This window comes from Rutilus rutilus, assembly GCF_951802725.1.
Source record: "Rutilus rutilus genome assembly, chromosome: 19".
Lineage (NCBI taxonomy): Eukaryota > Metazoa > Chordata > Actinopteri > Cypriniformes > Leuciscidae > Rutilus > Rutilus rutilus.
Genome location: NC_140232.1, coordinates 25985186 through 26001751, shown reverse-complemented (window position 1 = coordinate 26001751; position 16566 = coordinate 25985186). Strand labels below are relative to the sequence as shown.

The 16566-nt window shown below is 36.7% G+C and overlaps 1 protein-coding gene across 2 annotated transcripts in view; it reads right to left on the bottom strand.

Moving 5' to 3' along the window:
* The window catches only part of prkcz (protein kinase C, zeta), a 111113-nt gene extending 96397 nt beyond the window's left edge, over nucleotides 1-14716 (bottom strand). The window contains exons 1-5 of one of the 2 annotated variants that reach the window (XM_084388946.1): nucleotides 14262-14666; nucleotides 14056-14154; nucleotides 1923-2044; nucleotides 809-898; nucleotides 450-500 (exon numbers count right to left, since the gene is read on the bottom strand). In XM_084388946.1, coding sequence (XP_084245072.1) covers nucleotides 450-500; nucleotides 809-898; nucleotides 1923-2044; nucleotides 14056-14126 — 334 coding nt within the window. In that variant the 5' untranslated portion in view covers nucleotides 14127-14154; nucleotides 14262-14666. Of the gene's footprint in view, nucleotides 1-449; nucleotides 501-808; nucleotides 899-1922; nucleotides 2045-14055 lie in introns of both variants that reach the window. The other variant, XM_084388945.1, reaches the window with a different exon arrangement.
* Nucleotides 14717-16566: the final 1850 nt, after the last annotated feature.

Here is a 16566-nt window from a genome sequence, read left to right as displayed (position 1 = left end):
ATAGTTAATCTTATTGTACCATTTTAACCCATTTATTTATATTCAATACACAATCTAAGTAGTAGTAGTAAGTTGTATCCTGTATATAACTGTATATTTGACAAATATTTTTTTTGAATCGATAGGAAATATAATATAATCAAGCACTAATATGACAAAAGCACCATAGAAGTAGTCCATGTGCTATATTTCGTGTTTTCTGAAGCCATTTAGCTTTGTGTGATGAATAAAGCAAACACTTTAAGTTCACTGAGCATCTTGACATCAGACTTTGCTTCGTGGCCTGTTTCTGACAGTAGTAGAAATTTCCGATTCACGGATGCATTATTCTTATAAGTGAGATATTTTCAATTAATCTTTTGATCCAGAATGACCTCTTTAAACATGACCAGCACTGAAGAAAGAGCACATGAAAAAGCCTGAAAGTGGCAGGATGACTTTTGACTTACTGTCCTCTCCTGGGCACGGCATACCAGGTTTTTCAGGAATGCTTGGGAATACTAGACAGAGAAAGAAAGACAGAGATAAATGAGTGTGACTCAGTCCAGTGGTTTTCTCTATTCATAGATGTGGGGTCATCAAATGTGAAATGTGCAAATAAATAAATATTTATTAAGTGCTTTAGCTGTACAGTGTACACATGATATTTTGAGTGGTTTGGCGGATTTCCGCTGTGTGGTTTGAATCTGCATTAAGCGTTTTATAAATAGACGAATACAGAAAGAGTAATTCTACTACTGGAGTAATTGAAAATTGAAAAAACAAGGGGAAAATATATTCATTTTGTGTTGAGTGAATCAATGAGTACCATGTAAAAGGAGTCCTGAGCACCGGTTCCGGTTGTAGATCCGGAAGGCTTCCTCCAGCTCCATCTGGGATGAGATGGTACACGGGTCCCCTTAAAAACAAGAAATGACAATGCAAACAAACAGTCTAAAATATCATGGGGCAATATTTATAGTTGACATTTAGCCCAGGGATTTTCAACTCAGGGTCTAGGGAAGTGTTGTTTTAGTATTATTTATTTACTATATTATTGATTAATATTTTGAAATAGCTTCTATTTTATTATTTTTTAGTTTTCATTTCATCTTAAGTTTTAGTAAAAAAAACAAAAACAAAACATTTTTATCAGCTTTTTTATTTATTTATTTATGTATTATTATTATTATTATTATTTATTTTTTATTTTTATTTCAATTTTAGTAATTTGACTACCTCTTAAACTTATTTTATTTCAGGTAATTGCCAAGGCAACATTTATATGCTTTATGTAAGTTTTTTTAATATATATTTTTTTAAGTATTTTCATCTAATATTTCTATTTTATTTTATTTCTTATTTATTTTAATTTTAAAAAATATTTGTATAGTTTTAGTTAACAATAACAAGACTGGGCTGAGGACACCCAGATTCAGAGAAAAACTGTAAAAATGTTTCTATGTATTTATTAAATATAAATATAATTCCTTATATATTTTTTTTAAATGTAAAATAATATCAATATAAATGGAGAATCATCATATTTAGGTGCCCCTGACATCAAAACATTTGAAAACGCCTGATTTAGCTGATGTTTATAACCAAAGCGACTTAAATACTTATTATTATATAAGTATATACTTATTATTATATATTATATATAATTATAAGCACAACCCCTTGGCTTAAAGTCAACATGAAATCAATATTGATCCCATTTTCTTTCTTTCTTAATGCATGTTCCTGGTCTTACTGTGAACGATTCATTGGTGCGGTATTTAAAACAAAAAAGAAAAAACAAAAAAGTCTAATTAATAATAATTTAGTCTAATACATTTTTTCGGTTTGTCTAATTAAAATGTACTAACTTGCTCTACTTCTGAATCAACTTCCCTTTTCTGCTGAAGCCACTTAGGCCAAGGTTCAAAGGTCATACATACCTTCATCGTCGATCCACTTGAGTGTTATCGGCGCCTCTCTGCGGACACCACACATCTTTCTCACCTCCTCACACACCTCTGTGTATGTCATGGTCAAATCCAAGTCAGAGATCAGCATGTCCCTAAAAAAAAAAAAAAAAGGCATCTGAGAACGGTAAAATTCTCGTTTAATAATAGGCTTTCCCTTTCAGTCGGGTAACGTTTGACTTAGTCGATCGTACCGACTAATGAGGATCCATCATTCATATGGAGTACACCATATTCATATTCCAGGTCTGCTCAATCGTGCCGCCGACAGGCTCTCATGACAGCAAATAAAGCCTACGGAATGGCGACTCCTTCCTCAGTCGGTCCAGCTGATCTGGGATCGTTTCAGGGCCGCACAGGTAGACCTGTTTGCCTCTCCAGAAATGACCCACTGCCAGTTGTTTTATTCACTAACCAAGGACTCTCTCGGTGTGGATGCACTGGCACACAGCTGGCCGACGGGTCTACGCAAGTATGCGTTTCCCCCGGTGAGTCTAATTCCACAGTTACTGTGTAGAGTCAGGGAGGAAGAGGAGCAGGTCTTGCTAGTTGCCCCTTATTGGCCCAACCGGACCTGGTTCTCCGAACTCATACTCCTCTCTTCAGCCCCTCCCTGGCCCATCCCCCTGAGGGAGGACCTTCTCTCTCAGGGGCAGGGCACCATTTGGCACCCACGTCTAGACCTGTGGAGACTCCAGGTCTGGTCCCTGGACGGGAAGTGGAGGTTCTGAGGGTCTACCACAAGCTGTCGTAGACACCATCACCTCTGCTAGAGCCCCCTCCACGAGACTGGCTTATGCATCGAGGTGGAACCTGTTCGTCGATTGGTGTTCTTCTCACAGAGAAAACCCCCAAGTTTGTTCGGTCGGATCGGTGCTTTCTTTCCTGCAAGAGGGGTTGGAGTGAGGGCTGTCTCCCTCCACCCTCAAAGTGTATGTTGCCTCTATTGCCGCACATCACGATGCTGGCTTCCATCAAGAAGGTAGGGGACCTGCACGCTTTCTCGGTAGACGAATCGTGCCTGGAATTCGGGCCGGCTGACTCTCAGGTGACACTGAGACCTCGGCCCGGATATGTGCCGAAAGTTCCCACTACTCCCTTTCGAGATCAAGTGGTGAACTTGCAAGCGCTGCCCCTGGAGGAGGCAGACTCAACCCTAGCTTTTCTCTGTCCAGTCCGCGCCTTACGGACTTATCTGGACAGAACGCAAAGCTTTAGAACCTCAGATCAGCTCTTCATCTGTTTCGGAGGCCTGCAGAAAGGGAAGGAAGTCTCTAAGCAAAGAGATGTTTTTTTTCAAAGAGACGTCCCCCCGCAAAGAGACGGGACGGGAAACCCCGTCAGTGAAGCACTCACTTTCCTCGCCCTTAAACCGACCGTCAGCCAACAAACACAAAGGTTGCTGTGAGAACAGCAGTTAAGAGATTCAGAAGCTGTAACGTCAGCACTGGGAGAGCTTCCAACAGAAGTGCCGACACACACAGGCTTGTTATTAAAGTACACTTTCAGAGATATCGACATAACAACCGATGCGAAAAGAATAATGGTGGGTGCATCCACTTCCCTGTTATACCCGCGCTGCAGGGCGGGGCGTGGATTGCGCACCTGCCAAAGCTCATTTGGCTTGATTTGTATACTATATCGAAGACATCTGGCTCCCTGGCATGATCCCCATCAGTCGGTACGATCGACTAAGTCTCCGTTCCCTCCTTCAGGGAACGAGGGTTACATTGGTTCCTTGGTTAAAGGTAAATGATACAAGATAAGTTATTTCACACTATAAAAGAAGCAACCTAAAGTTGGACTTCTGCATTTAAACACTAGCTGTTGTATAACATTATGCTAGGAATGGGTCACGATGGCTAAATAGTCAACAACTTGTCCAGCAAATGACTGGTCAATTAGTGAAGTCAACAAGTTTTAGATTATTATTTTTATTCGTTTTTTAGTTTCTATATTTTTAGTGGCAGTACTTTAATTAGCATCCCCAAAAAACTTCAACTACAGCCATACACAAGTACAGTAGTAAGAAAGTCAACAGGTTAGTCCAGAATCACATCACAGATTCCTGCATCTCTTATTCAGAGGAGCTCTAAATGTTCTCTGTAGCTTTAATTTGCAACACTGGACTGACACTGTGCATCCACAGCCAAACAAGCCACATCTGTTTGGATACAAGAGACTTTTCTTATGAACCTCTAGTACACAGCTGCCTAGTCTGGTCCCTGTCCCACTTTCACACTGCATAGGGAAAGAGCTGCCGGAGAGCCAAGTACAAGAAAACAGTGCACGGAATCACTTCAGATAGAGATGGTTGTTTAAGCCAGGTGCACAAGTGTTTATTAGCATATTACTAAGAAATGTTTAAATCTAGGGATGCACGACATATAGGCCATCATATCGCTATCAGCCGATATATGTTCATTTTTGTGGTATAATCTTACATGGTCAGATGAAATTTTTTTTTTTTGCTTTTTTGGCAGCAAACATGGGTTTGGTGCACACAGGGATAATACCCCATGTGTAAAATGAAATACTCTGCTGTATCTTTAATGCTGTGGGCCTAATTTTCTGCCAGAGGTCCTGGACATCTTGTTCAGATACATGGCATCATAAATTCGATCAAATACCAACAGATAAAAAAATCTAAATCTGACAACCTCTGCTAGAAATCTTATAACGGGCCATGTTTGGATCTTCCAACAGGACAGTGATCCAAAAACAAACATCAAAATCAAATCAAAAATGGGTCACTGAGCACAAAACCAATCATCTGCAATGGCCATCCCAGTCCCTGACCTGAACCCTATAGAAAATGAGTGGGCTGAACTGAAGAGAAGAAGCGCCAACATGGATCTGGGAATCTGCAGGATCTGGAGGGATTCTGTATGGAGGAATGGTGTCTGATCTCTTGTCAGGTGTTCTCCAAACTCATCAGGCATTATAGGAGGAAACTCAGAGCTGTTATCTTGGGAAAAAGGAGGTTGCAAAAAGTATTTGATAAAAGGAGGCAATTAATTGTTCCAAACGTGTTTAGGAAAAAAACATTCATTTCATAATGTGATTATTTTTAATGTGATTAAATATAATTTATTATCTACAATTATTATAAATTACATTTTTTTTTTTTATGTAATCATATAAAGAGTTTGGTTCAATTGCAATTCTTTAGCAACCTTTTTTTATTAAAAGCTAAAGAAAAAAACACATTTAGAAAAATAAAATATAAACGTGTAATTATAATACAACACCTAAATATCTATATTTAAAATATTGCATACTTAAACTATATTCTTTATTTTTATTCGTAATCCTTAGTAAATGTTAAATGTGACAACAAACATATTTTATCATAAATTATATAAATGATCATTCTTCATAAATTATTTTAAATCATTTTTATTTGTCTAATCATATAAATAGCTTGGTTAAAATTACAATGTTTCTTTTGACCTTTAAAACCATTTAGAAATGTTGAATATAAAGACCATTTATACAATATTGTTTATTATTATTAATAATAATATTATTATTTTAAATGCTTACTTGCTAAAATATTAATGTGACAACAAAAAAAGATTCATGATAAATAATTTAAATTATAATTTATCATCAATTATTATACATTTCTTTATCTAATCATACAAAGAGCTTGGTTCAATTGCAACATACATTTTTACTTTATATTTTTCTTATATAGAAAAATATAAATGTTATACCTAAGTAAGTATATATATACTTAGGTATAAAATTACCTTCATTTAGAAATATTGAATTTAGACATTTACAATATTTCTTTTTTCTACAGACCTCCCACAGTTCCTTTGTGGATGGAAAATGTGATGTATGACAAGTCAGCTATACCGAGTGTGTGTGTGTGTGTGTGTGTGTGTGTGTGTGTGTGTGTGTGTGTGTGTGTGTGTGTGTGTGTGTGTGTGTGTGTGTGTGTGTGTGTGTGTGTGTGTGTGTGTGTGTGTGTGTGTGTGTGTGTGTTTCTGCTGAGATGAGCTCTATAGCAGCTTGCCCCTCAGCGGGGAAACCTTCATCATGAGTCTATCATCTGCCACTCTGCCCTTATGCCTCCATCCGTCCCCAACCACGCTCAGCCCCCGTGCAACTGGCCCGCACTGAAGCTTGGGGTGAAAGGATCTCCTACTGCACGACTCTCTAAGGCCTGATCAACTGATAAACGTTAGGAGTCCCTCGAGCACCTGCCGTTTGGATGGCGCTTCGCTCGGCACTGACGCAACTGAAGAGGCTGGCAGGGAAATTCAATTCCAGAGCGAGCCATGTGAAACATTTCTGATTAACACTAATAAGTGCTAACCATCCCTGAGGATGCCAACAGTTAAATAAAGTCATTTCAGAGGTGTTAATTTCTCACTCCATATTAAAACAGAGAATGGTGGTTCTGAAATAGAGTCATAAGAGAATCATAAGAGTGGCAATAATGTTATTTGCACTGAATAGAAGAACAACAGAGGTGATAAATAAGGAGTTTCTGATTCAATCTGAACTCTTGATTTGTGAATGATGATCACACATGCATTTGGCAATTTGCTCTGGCACAGCATAACATAAACTCAAACATTTGACAAAGGTGTGACTAGCAGCTATCACAACGTCAAAAAATAAACTCCTCTAAGGAAAACACTGAGATTCAGCAGATTCATCAAGACAGCAGACACACCTCTCTTGAAAAATTAGCAGTGCTATTTTAATCAGGGATTTTTATACAAAAAAAAAAATGTTTAAACAGATTTCTTTAAACAGTAGCTTATTAGTCGGCAGCTAAACCTCTTTTTATGATTCATAATCGGATAGTGTGAATTAGTGCACTACAGATTGAGTTTTGTGAAAATGATCTGATAACCATTTAACATTTAACAAACACTAACAAAACGTATGGCACTATCATGGTGTTTTGGATAGGAATGGACGACGGTCCCAAATTCAAAACACCATCCAAAATGTTAATAGTACTGAAAAAAAGTGTCAAGAGACACAAGGACGTATCTGTCTAACTTAAATATAAAGATGAATGTGGTATATGAACATGGAAATAATTCAAACCCAGTGATTATAACCCCTAAATGTCTTAGACATACACTAGCATTCAAATTAAAAGGTTATATAAGTATATGCTAGTATACTTTTATTTGTAATCCTTATCCAAATTGATCAAAAGTAGCAGTAAAGAAATGTATAATGTTACAAAAGTCTTCTATATCCAATAAATGCTTTTCTATTCATCAAAGAATCCTGGAAAAAAATGCATCAGTTTTCACAAAATATTAAAGTGTTTTCAATATTAATAATAAGAAAAAAAATGTCTTGAGCAGTACATCTGAAGACTGGCGTAAGGATGTTGAAAATTCAGCTTTGACATTACAGGAATAAACTACATTTTAAAATAGGACAAAATATATTTTAAATCATAATAATATTTCACTGTTTACTGTATTTTTGATTTAATAAATGCAGCCTTGATGATAATTATTTTCAAATAATAAAACCCAAACTGTTGAACAGTAGCATTCTATAGAATATAATTTTAAATTCTTACTTAATTCTAAAATCTTTTTTGACAAAAAGAAGCAAGCTAAAGTAATGTTTATATCATGCAGAAAAGGTTAAGTAACATATATTATCACAGTCAGTCATCCAGACTTTGCTAATACAAAGTTCTAGAATATTAGGCCTATGTGTGTTTGAAATTTCCAAACTAAACAGAGGATCCAGAACTGTGGTGAATTCTGAAACTCTCTTTTAGAATTAAATCTTTGGCTCCATGGTAAATAACTGCAATAGCCTACATGTGTGGCCTGCCTCTTTCTTGTTGTAAAGAAACAATCCTCAAACCCTTGGATGATGAGCTGTCCAGCTGAGTGCAGTTTTGGGTAACAGCTGTACCTCATATGCACAGGCTGAATCATCAAGAACACACCCTGCTCCTTGAGTTTCCAAACTATAAATCCGACCTGAAATGGTGCAACTAGCCAATGAGGAAACCCACACGAGAGATGAAGCTCGGTGAATTTAAACTACGTCCTGTCTCTATGGAGAATAGTGTCATCAGGTTCAGTACTGGATATAAACTCAAATTCCCACAGATTTGATTGATGGGAAAAGGTTTAAGGATGCTAAGTCCGCGTTATGATGTCACTGTGTTCTAAACTTAGCACTAAAACTTAAGAATTTAAGTGGAATTTAAGGCCTAATCACTGATTCTGAATGTTTTGTTCTCAAATTCAGACTACATTTCTGAGGTGCATTCAGACGTCTCACATAATTGCTTTTTTTAATTTAACAAAAAAACAATGTCATTGGTAACATGAGAATTTTGATTACATTATAATGGACCCAAAAGTTTCACTTGTGGTTTAACCATATGGTAGTGATTTATGGGTGGTGCGCATTATCTACAGTTCTGTCTGTGTGGTTGCTGTAGCAAATCAAATCTCTCTGAACCTCATGAGTCCTGGACTAAAGTCCAGCACTGGAAATGGAAATGAGAAATACCTGCCAAGTTAAACTCTCTGCTGGCAGCGCAGGCTGCCAATGGTTGAGTGAAGTTAAACTCAAGTGTGTTTAAACACTCCTTTTTTGTCATTGGTCAAAGGTTAACAGGTTAATGTTAATTCAGTGCAGAGATGAAGGTTTGTTTATGGTTATGTAAAAGAACCATTATAATTTAGCAAAATCCATAACGTAATAAAATAGTTTCTTGAGCAGCAAATAAGCATATTAGAATGATTTCTGATAGATCATGTGACAATGGAGTAAAATTCAGCTTTGACATCACAGGAATAAATTACATAAAAAAAAAAAAAATATATATATATATATATATATATATATATATATATATATATATATATATATATATATATAGAAAACTTTTGTTTACTTATCATATAAATGCATGCATCCTTGGTGAGCATAAGTGGCTTCTTTCATAAACATTAAAAACATCTTGCAATCGCAAAATTTGAACGGTAGTACCGTATTTTCCGCACTATAAGGCGCACTTAAAAGCCTTTATTTTTTTCAAAAAACGACAGTGCGCCTTATAATCCGGAGCGCCTTATATATGGATCTGGCGCCTTATGTTAACGTCTGTTAAACAACCGCTGACTTAAACCTTGTTTATACTTTCGCCTGACACCGGAGCGCGAGCCTCCGCTGACTGCGCGCGCAACTCCCCAAAGAGACGAGGCATTTATACTTGACGCAACTGTTTTGTTTTAGACTGAACACCAGACCATACAACTGATTTAGACGCGCAAACTGGGTGCCGGTGTGATGAGATGTACTACTAATATCCGTCTGCTCGGGCAGATTCGGCTCAAAGTCATGCATCTTCGGATTCAGAGGCGCGCGCGCTGTTAAGCCGAATCTGCCTGAGCAGACGGATATTATTTTTTTTATTAACTTCGCGCTCATGCGGACGCGTCGAGTATAAACAAGGTATCTTGGTATTCATTTGGACTTTGGATGTGATCTTAGGCTTGAAAAGGTTGGTGACCACTGCATAACGCAAACCCAGTCAAACGTTTGACTGCAGTATCTTCTATTCTATGCGCCTTATAATCCGGTGCGCCCTATATATGAAAACAGTTCTAAAATAGGCCATTCATTGAAGGTGCGCCTTATAATCCGGTGCGCCTTATAGTGCGGAAAATACGGTAGTGGTAATTTTTTAGTCCTGTGTCAATTGTACTTATTCGTTTTTATCATATTTAGTCAACCTTTTCCTGTTTTTGTTTAGTAAAGTTTTAGTTGACTAAATGTCTGGGCATTTCATAATTTTAGTCAATGAAAACTTAGTCACATTTCGTCATCCTGCATAATGGTTAAATTGATAATCACAATTATTTTGCTCAAAATGATTATCACAACGATTTGAGAAATTTATTCCAGTTTTTCCTCTGTAACTATTTACAAAGTTATCAAGTGTATGGCGCGGTTTCACAAACATGGTTTAGATTAAGCCAGGACTAGGCCTTCGTTTAATTAGGGGATTGTAGCTTTTATAAACGTGCCTTAGAAAAAACATTTCTGGTGTGCATCTTGAGATGGCAGTGACATAGTTTAAGATATGTCAGTGCAAGCCGCTTTCAGTTAAAACACCTCAAACATGCATTTTAGTCTGGGACTACACAAAGGGGGCGCTAGTATTTTAAAATATGTTTAGTAGGCTATATAAAGTATAAAGTGTATATTTCAGCCTTTAGTCATGAGAAAAAAAGCTTGTTGACGACTATTCACCATAGGTTTCATTAACAAAATTAACACACACTTATTTTTTCTAAAAACCTGTTTAAAAAAAAAGTTTTTTTGCTAGATTTAGCCACTGAGACCAGCCCCCAACACTTCAACCACAAACCCCACCCTTAAACATATCATCAAACCCAAACCTGCAAAATGATTGACAAGCAGAAAGCATTTCTGATTGGCTAAAAAAAAAAAAAAAAAAAAAAGATCAGGCCCGTCCCCTGGCACATTTTAGCTGTTTGAACTTTGCATAGCCTATAGGGCTGTCGCTGAGACTCAAGGCATAATGGAATATCAGTATCTGTCAAGTAATAGTGACATTTTATGTATGGCAAAACAGCGTACACTTTTTACCAGCATGACAAACAACTTCTATTACAAATGTACAAAGCAAAAACGTGACACTTCAGGTGACTCACAGGCAATTTCCCCGTAGAGATGTGCTATTTAAAACCGTGTAATCTCTCTCTTGATTGCTCAACAATGAAATGTTTTGGACTGAAACCGAGAGGTCTGTGCTTGAATAAATAGTGCCTGGAATCTGTGAAAAAGTGTCATTATTGAGGCTTATAACTTGTTGCTAGGCAACTGCCTGGTTCAGGTTGTCAGCCAGTCACCAAAATTTCTGTCCCGTCTGGTGCTAACTTCCTTCAAAATATTTTTAGAAGTGGGAATCACCAAGGCTTTCAAAATGCACTAAAAAGGCTGACCCAAATTTAGAGAGCTCTTTTACACACTCATGTAAGAGATATTTCACACTTCCACAGACAGTGAGGAACTATATTCACTCTTCACTTCCTATACCAAGTTCACTGGCACGCCAACAGGTAATTGTGCTCTTGATTCAAAGGTCTTTCTCCACCCACTAAGCTAGCTGGACATAATGTTGCATAAATATGTAAAGCATGCAGTTCAACAATGATGTATGGTGCATTATCTCATGCTTTGCTATGTGGAATGCAAAACAACCACCCCAGAGATGAATATTAATATAAAAAAGCAAAGAATCCATGTTCCTCATTATTTGAAAAACTAAGTAAATAAGTGAAGTTAAATATTACACTTGAAACGGAAGAGAAAAATACAATCAAAGCCGATTTATTTTTTTACCCCATAAAACAGCATGAACTTACAACATGAATGAATGAATGAATGAATAAAAGATTGAACTTCTCTTTCTAAACTGTATTTATACAAAAGTAACTATTTTGGAGTGTTACCTTCTCTAATTTAAGGTGTGAAAATTAATATCACTACAAAGATAAGTGTTAAAGGGGTCATATGACGTGTTTTCATGTTTTCCTTTTGCTTTAGTGTGTTATGTAGCTGTTGTATAAGATCTGCAAAGTTACAAACTCAAAGTCTCCCACAAAAAGATTTATTCTATCTAAAAGAATGCAGAACCAGGCCTAGCTGAAACGCCTCGATCGAATTCTCCCTCACGTCACTATGTGGAAATATTTGCATAATGCCTGCCCAAATGCATACGCAAAGAAAAAAGGCATGGCTTCAGATAGTTATCCAAGTATGTTGCCACCATGTCGTGGAGACACTGTGTTTCAATGCGAGAGCAAAAGCACTTTATTTGGTGGACTTTAAAGTGGACGCAATTAGGAATCCCTGGTTACGATTTATTTACAACACTGTTCCAGAACAGTACAACCCAAATGTTTGAGTGTGTGCAGCGCGTTTAAGGGAGGACAGTTTCCTGAAGCTGGGAGAGTACAAGGTTATAACATCGTATCTGAAAGTTAAGAGATTTTTTTTTTATTAAAAACTTGCCACCGTGAAACGTTCTGCTGAAGTCACGCTTGCAAAGTTGGTTCCGATCGATCGGCTTGGTCATCTGTATTTTCAGAATCCGACTCTGGCACAAACTGATATGGTAAAATTGACGAGTACAACATTATTAACTGTCTTAATAATTGCTTTGGAAGCTGAAGCTCGCGATTATTTAAAGGGGATTTACATTTCCGACAAAAGTTCCAGGTCTTTGGCCAATCACAACGCACTGGGTCAGCTGGCCAATCAGAGCACACTGCACTTTTCGGAAGGAGGGGCTTTGTAGAAATCAATGCATTTTAGAAAGACTGGGCATAGAGGAGAAACAAATATGTATTTTTTTTTACATTTAAGCGAGTTTTTTAACATATTCTCTTACACTCAATACACAAAATAATAATCTTTGAAAATAGAATCATATGACCCCTTTAAAGGTAAAGTTCACCCAAAAGATTTTTCATAAATTAATTTTCATTTTAGTGCAAACCATTCCTTTAAGAACAACCACCATAGACAATGATGGATTAAATTTTTAGGCTGGTCTGCCTCAACGCTCGTCAATGCCAAAATGATTGAGATGGTCAATCAAATAAAAAATGGCAGGCCTTACTGTTCACAGAAGATGAGTGCGAATTCCAATGTGACACTTTAGATTTAATGGTAAAAGAGTGCGTGGTAAGATGTAAGTAGCAAAACATTTAATATTTGACTATTTTTTTTATGACAGAAATGGTCAACGACCATTTGAATTGCCATTTTGAATTAAAAATATGCTATCATTTAGCCTACATGATTCATGTAATTCATAACTGAAAGTGACGTTTGCTTTTTTCGAGATATTAGACATGAATATGAGTGAATGTGGGCGTATTTTAAAATAAATTATTATTTGCAAATTGTTTTAATTGATTCCTTCATAACTACAATTAGAACAAAGAATTGATTTGTCTTGATTCGCCTAAATCCCTTTTAATCCTTATTTTATTCCTTAAAATCAAATGACGCCATATTCAAGACATGGTCAAGGCCTTGTTTAAGAATGCTGTACGACTACACATTGAGGTTTCGAAAACGAATCTAAATCATTCACATTGTTGACCAAAACCCGGGTGATATCACCCTCTGTGCACTGAAGCTGCTGAGTGATGATGTGATTAATAACAATGATTCACAATGATGCATGTAGACAGTGCGTGTTTGTGTTATCTCACTCTCTCCTGACCGCCTACATCACGGCACTTTCAGCCAAAAGCATTTAATCAAAATATAAAGCCTAGATTTTAAAGCCTGAGGACGATAATTACAAGTTGGAAACAGTAAATAATTCTCTATTGTTTAATGACAGAAGACACAGCAGGGGTCAGAACCAATGCAGCCAATTCAAGCCATGTCACTAATTTTACTTCAGTTCAAGCTAAGCTGGTGGAATAACACTGATCTGACTTCACCTCTTCAAAAGATCTCTCAAGCAACCAGCAGAATCAAAAATGTCTGAAGGTGATTGACTTGTCAACACTGAAACTTGTCTTTTATAATACTAATCAAAATCCTAATAAAAGATGTAGGTATGCAACAGCATACAGTAGAGGTGTTCTGAGCAACAAGTGGCAATAAGAGCCACACAACAATATTTCATACTGAAAAATGCTCTCTTTAGTAAGTTACTGTTTACTTTTAGCTGGTCAAAAACATACCAACTTTGGTCAATTGCATGGCATGGCTGGTGGTCATGTGATGTCAATATGGTGGCACCCATGAGATGGCAACATGCTTCAAGTAAACTAAAAGAGTCTTCATACTTTTAATGATATTTCTCAAAATATAAAACGTCTCCAAAATAACTAAATATACATCTGTTAAAAGTCAATCAAATGAATCTTAAGTTGAAAGAAATATCAAAACATTCAATATGTCAAAGTTTTCCAGGTGTGGGAGGTTAGTTCTGTTTACATTAATCTGCCCAAAACCGGACATATTCCGACCTTTGACGCCACTGAACAACAGGCCGACTTTAAACCATTAACCTGTGAAAGTTTACAACACTCACCCTCCGTAATGCGCCTTTATTTTCACGTATTCCGACGGCAAATCCATCACCGATCCGTTACTGACAGGCATTATAACTCCAAAAGTCTACAAACACTCCCTTGGGACAGAAATACACAGCCTCTGACTATTAAAATACGATATCATATGTAAAGTGACATAATTCCGAATGAACTGTGTCAGTAGTCAATCTTAACGCTTACTAACGCTGCCCAGTGTCACGTCAACGTTGAAATGATCCACATCGCGAGCGCGTTATTCAGCTTCTTTCCGGTACGCTGGATTTTACTGTGTCTTCGCTATGGTTACTCGTAGGGGCGGAGAGACACAGAAGTATGGCTACTTCCAGGGCTGGATTGGCCTCGGAATCCACCTGTTGTTCACTTGCGCTTCCGTGGGACATTCCGTGTCGCGCGGAAATATTCCAAAGTGCACTTCATAACATCATAACAGCTCGACAGCGTGTTTCGCGCGGCGACCGTTCCATTCCTCGATCCGCCGTGACGTCAGCGAGGAATGTGCAGATTCCATGAACGCATTTTTTTTTGCAGGTGGATAACGGTTTGCACAGTGTGGGTCCAGCCGGACTTACACTCACACTCTCTCTCTCTCTCTCTCTCTCTCTCTCTCTCTCTCTCTCTCTCTCTCTCTCTCTCTCTCTCTCGGTAGAGACTGAATGCTTATCCAATTAAACAGAAGTAGGTCGGTGAGAGAAGAAACGGTTGTGTTCAGAATGATGCACGTGAATGGGCTGAAAACTACTCCTGAACTCTCGAGAAAGATGCAGGCATAACAATTTGGCTATACATAGTAGAATGAACATGGTTTCGTCAATATTAAAGATGCACTGATTTTTGTATTTTTTTTATCTTGACTAAAAAATCATTAAAGTGATAGACTGCAGGTAAGGGTGGGGGCACCCACACGTCACGTGTTATGTTAAATTATCTAAAAGTTCCTTTTTTCTTCTTCTTTTTTTTCAAAGTGCAAACAAGTAGACTAATAAAAAAGGAACAAGTTTATCTGAGCCGTTGAACTCATGTTTCCAGTTTAAAAGTCATTGAACAAAGTACTATCTGAAATCATATGCGATTCATAATGCATCATGACACCAAAGGTGATTTATCATCCTACAAACTCTAAACTAAAGTCTTGTTTGACTCCCACCTTGAGGTTGAAATTTGTAAAGACAACCTAAGGGAATTAAATCAGAAACCATTGTTTTTCAGTAATGATTTAATTATATTTAATAAATATGTATTATTTGAAATAAAAGTTTTCTGTATCATGTGTCTTGATATCAGGTGCATGGATAACACTTTACAAAAAGGTTCGATTTGCAAATATTTATTAATAGTTAAAATTAACTAGCAATGAAAAATACTTTAACAAATATGTATTAATTTTAGTTAATGTGAATTTCAAGCATATATTAATAAATGCTTTAATCAGAAAGTTGTATCTGCTAATACTATTTAATGGACCTGAGCTAACATGAACTAACAATAAACAGTTGTATTTTTATTAACTAACCTTACCGATGATTAATAAATACTGTAACAAATGTGTTGCTTATTGTTGGTTAAGGGTAGCCTACCTGCGACTCTACAGAGGATAAGCGGTTTAGAGAATGGATGGATGGATTGGTAGATGGATTGTGTTGTAATGCTAATTTTATCCACTTGCTGTCGCCACAAGCTCCTTCACTTCCATGTAGATGTTGGATAAAATAAATTACACTAACCGCTTAATATAAAAGTTATGATCCTGATGCTCCAGCTAATTATAATTGTCAGCAGTACTATGAAAACGAAACATTTATATAATAAAACTTCAATATGAACAGGAAAGAAGAATAAATACATATGATTGAAAAATAACATGGCATAAAGAAAAAATATTTTATACTCCGAAATTAGATTAAGGTGGTGGATACATAAAATTGATGTATTATATGTCTCATAGAAGGGTGATGTTTATATTTATGGTGACATTAAATGGTGTCTCCAAATGTGTTATTTTTCCACCTCTAAACCTAAATTTGTTTTAAGCCCTCAGGCAAATCAGCGTGGTCGAACGTTTTTATGCACAGACCACCTTGCGCAACGTCGTAGAACAGAAAAACATCTACAGTTAATGTCTACACACTCTCCTCGTCTTAATCACTGATGGGACGTCTGAATCGTTTGCGCAAATCTGTTCATATGAACGGTTCATTTAAAAGAATCTGTTTAGAAGACGATTCAGTGATTCTTGTGCGTCCGACATATACGTCATCGCGTAGTCCTGAAATCCTTTTTTTCCAATAACTGTTGTTTATTACGTTTATTAATACGGCTGTTTAATGTTATTTAATGTGTCGTTTGTTTCAGATTTGCCATTATTTAGCTTACGAGAATGAGTCATTTAGAAACTAATTTGTATTTACATTAACATTCATTACATATCTGGTCTGGGAAAAAAAAAACTTTTGATATTTAAATTATGGATGTAATTTAATCATTAAAACAAA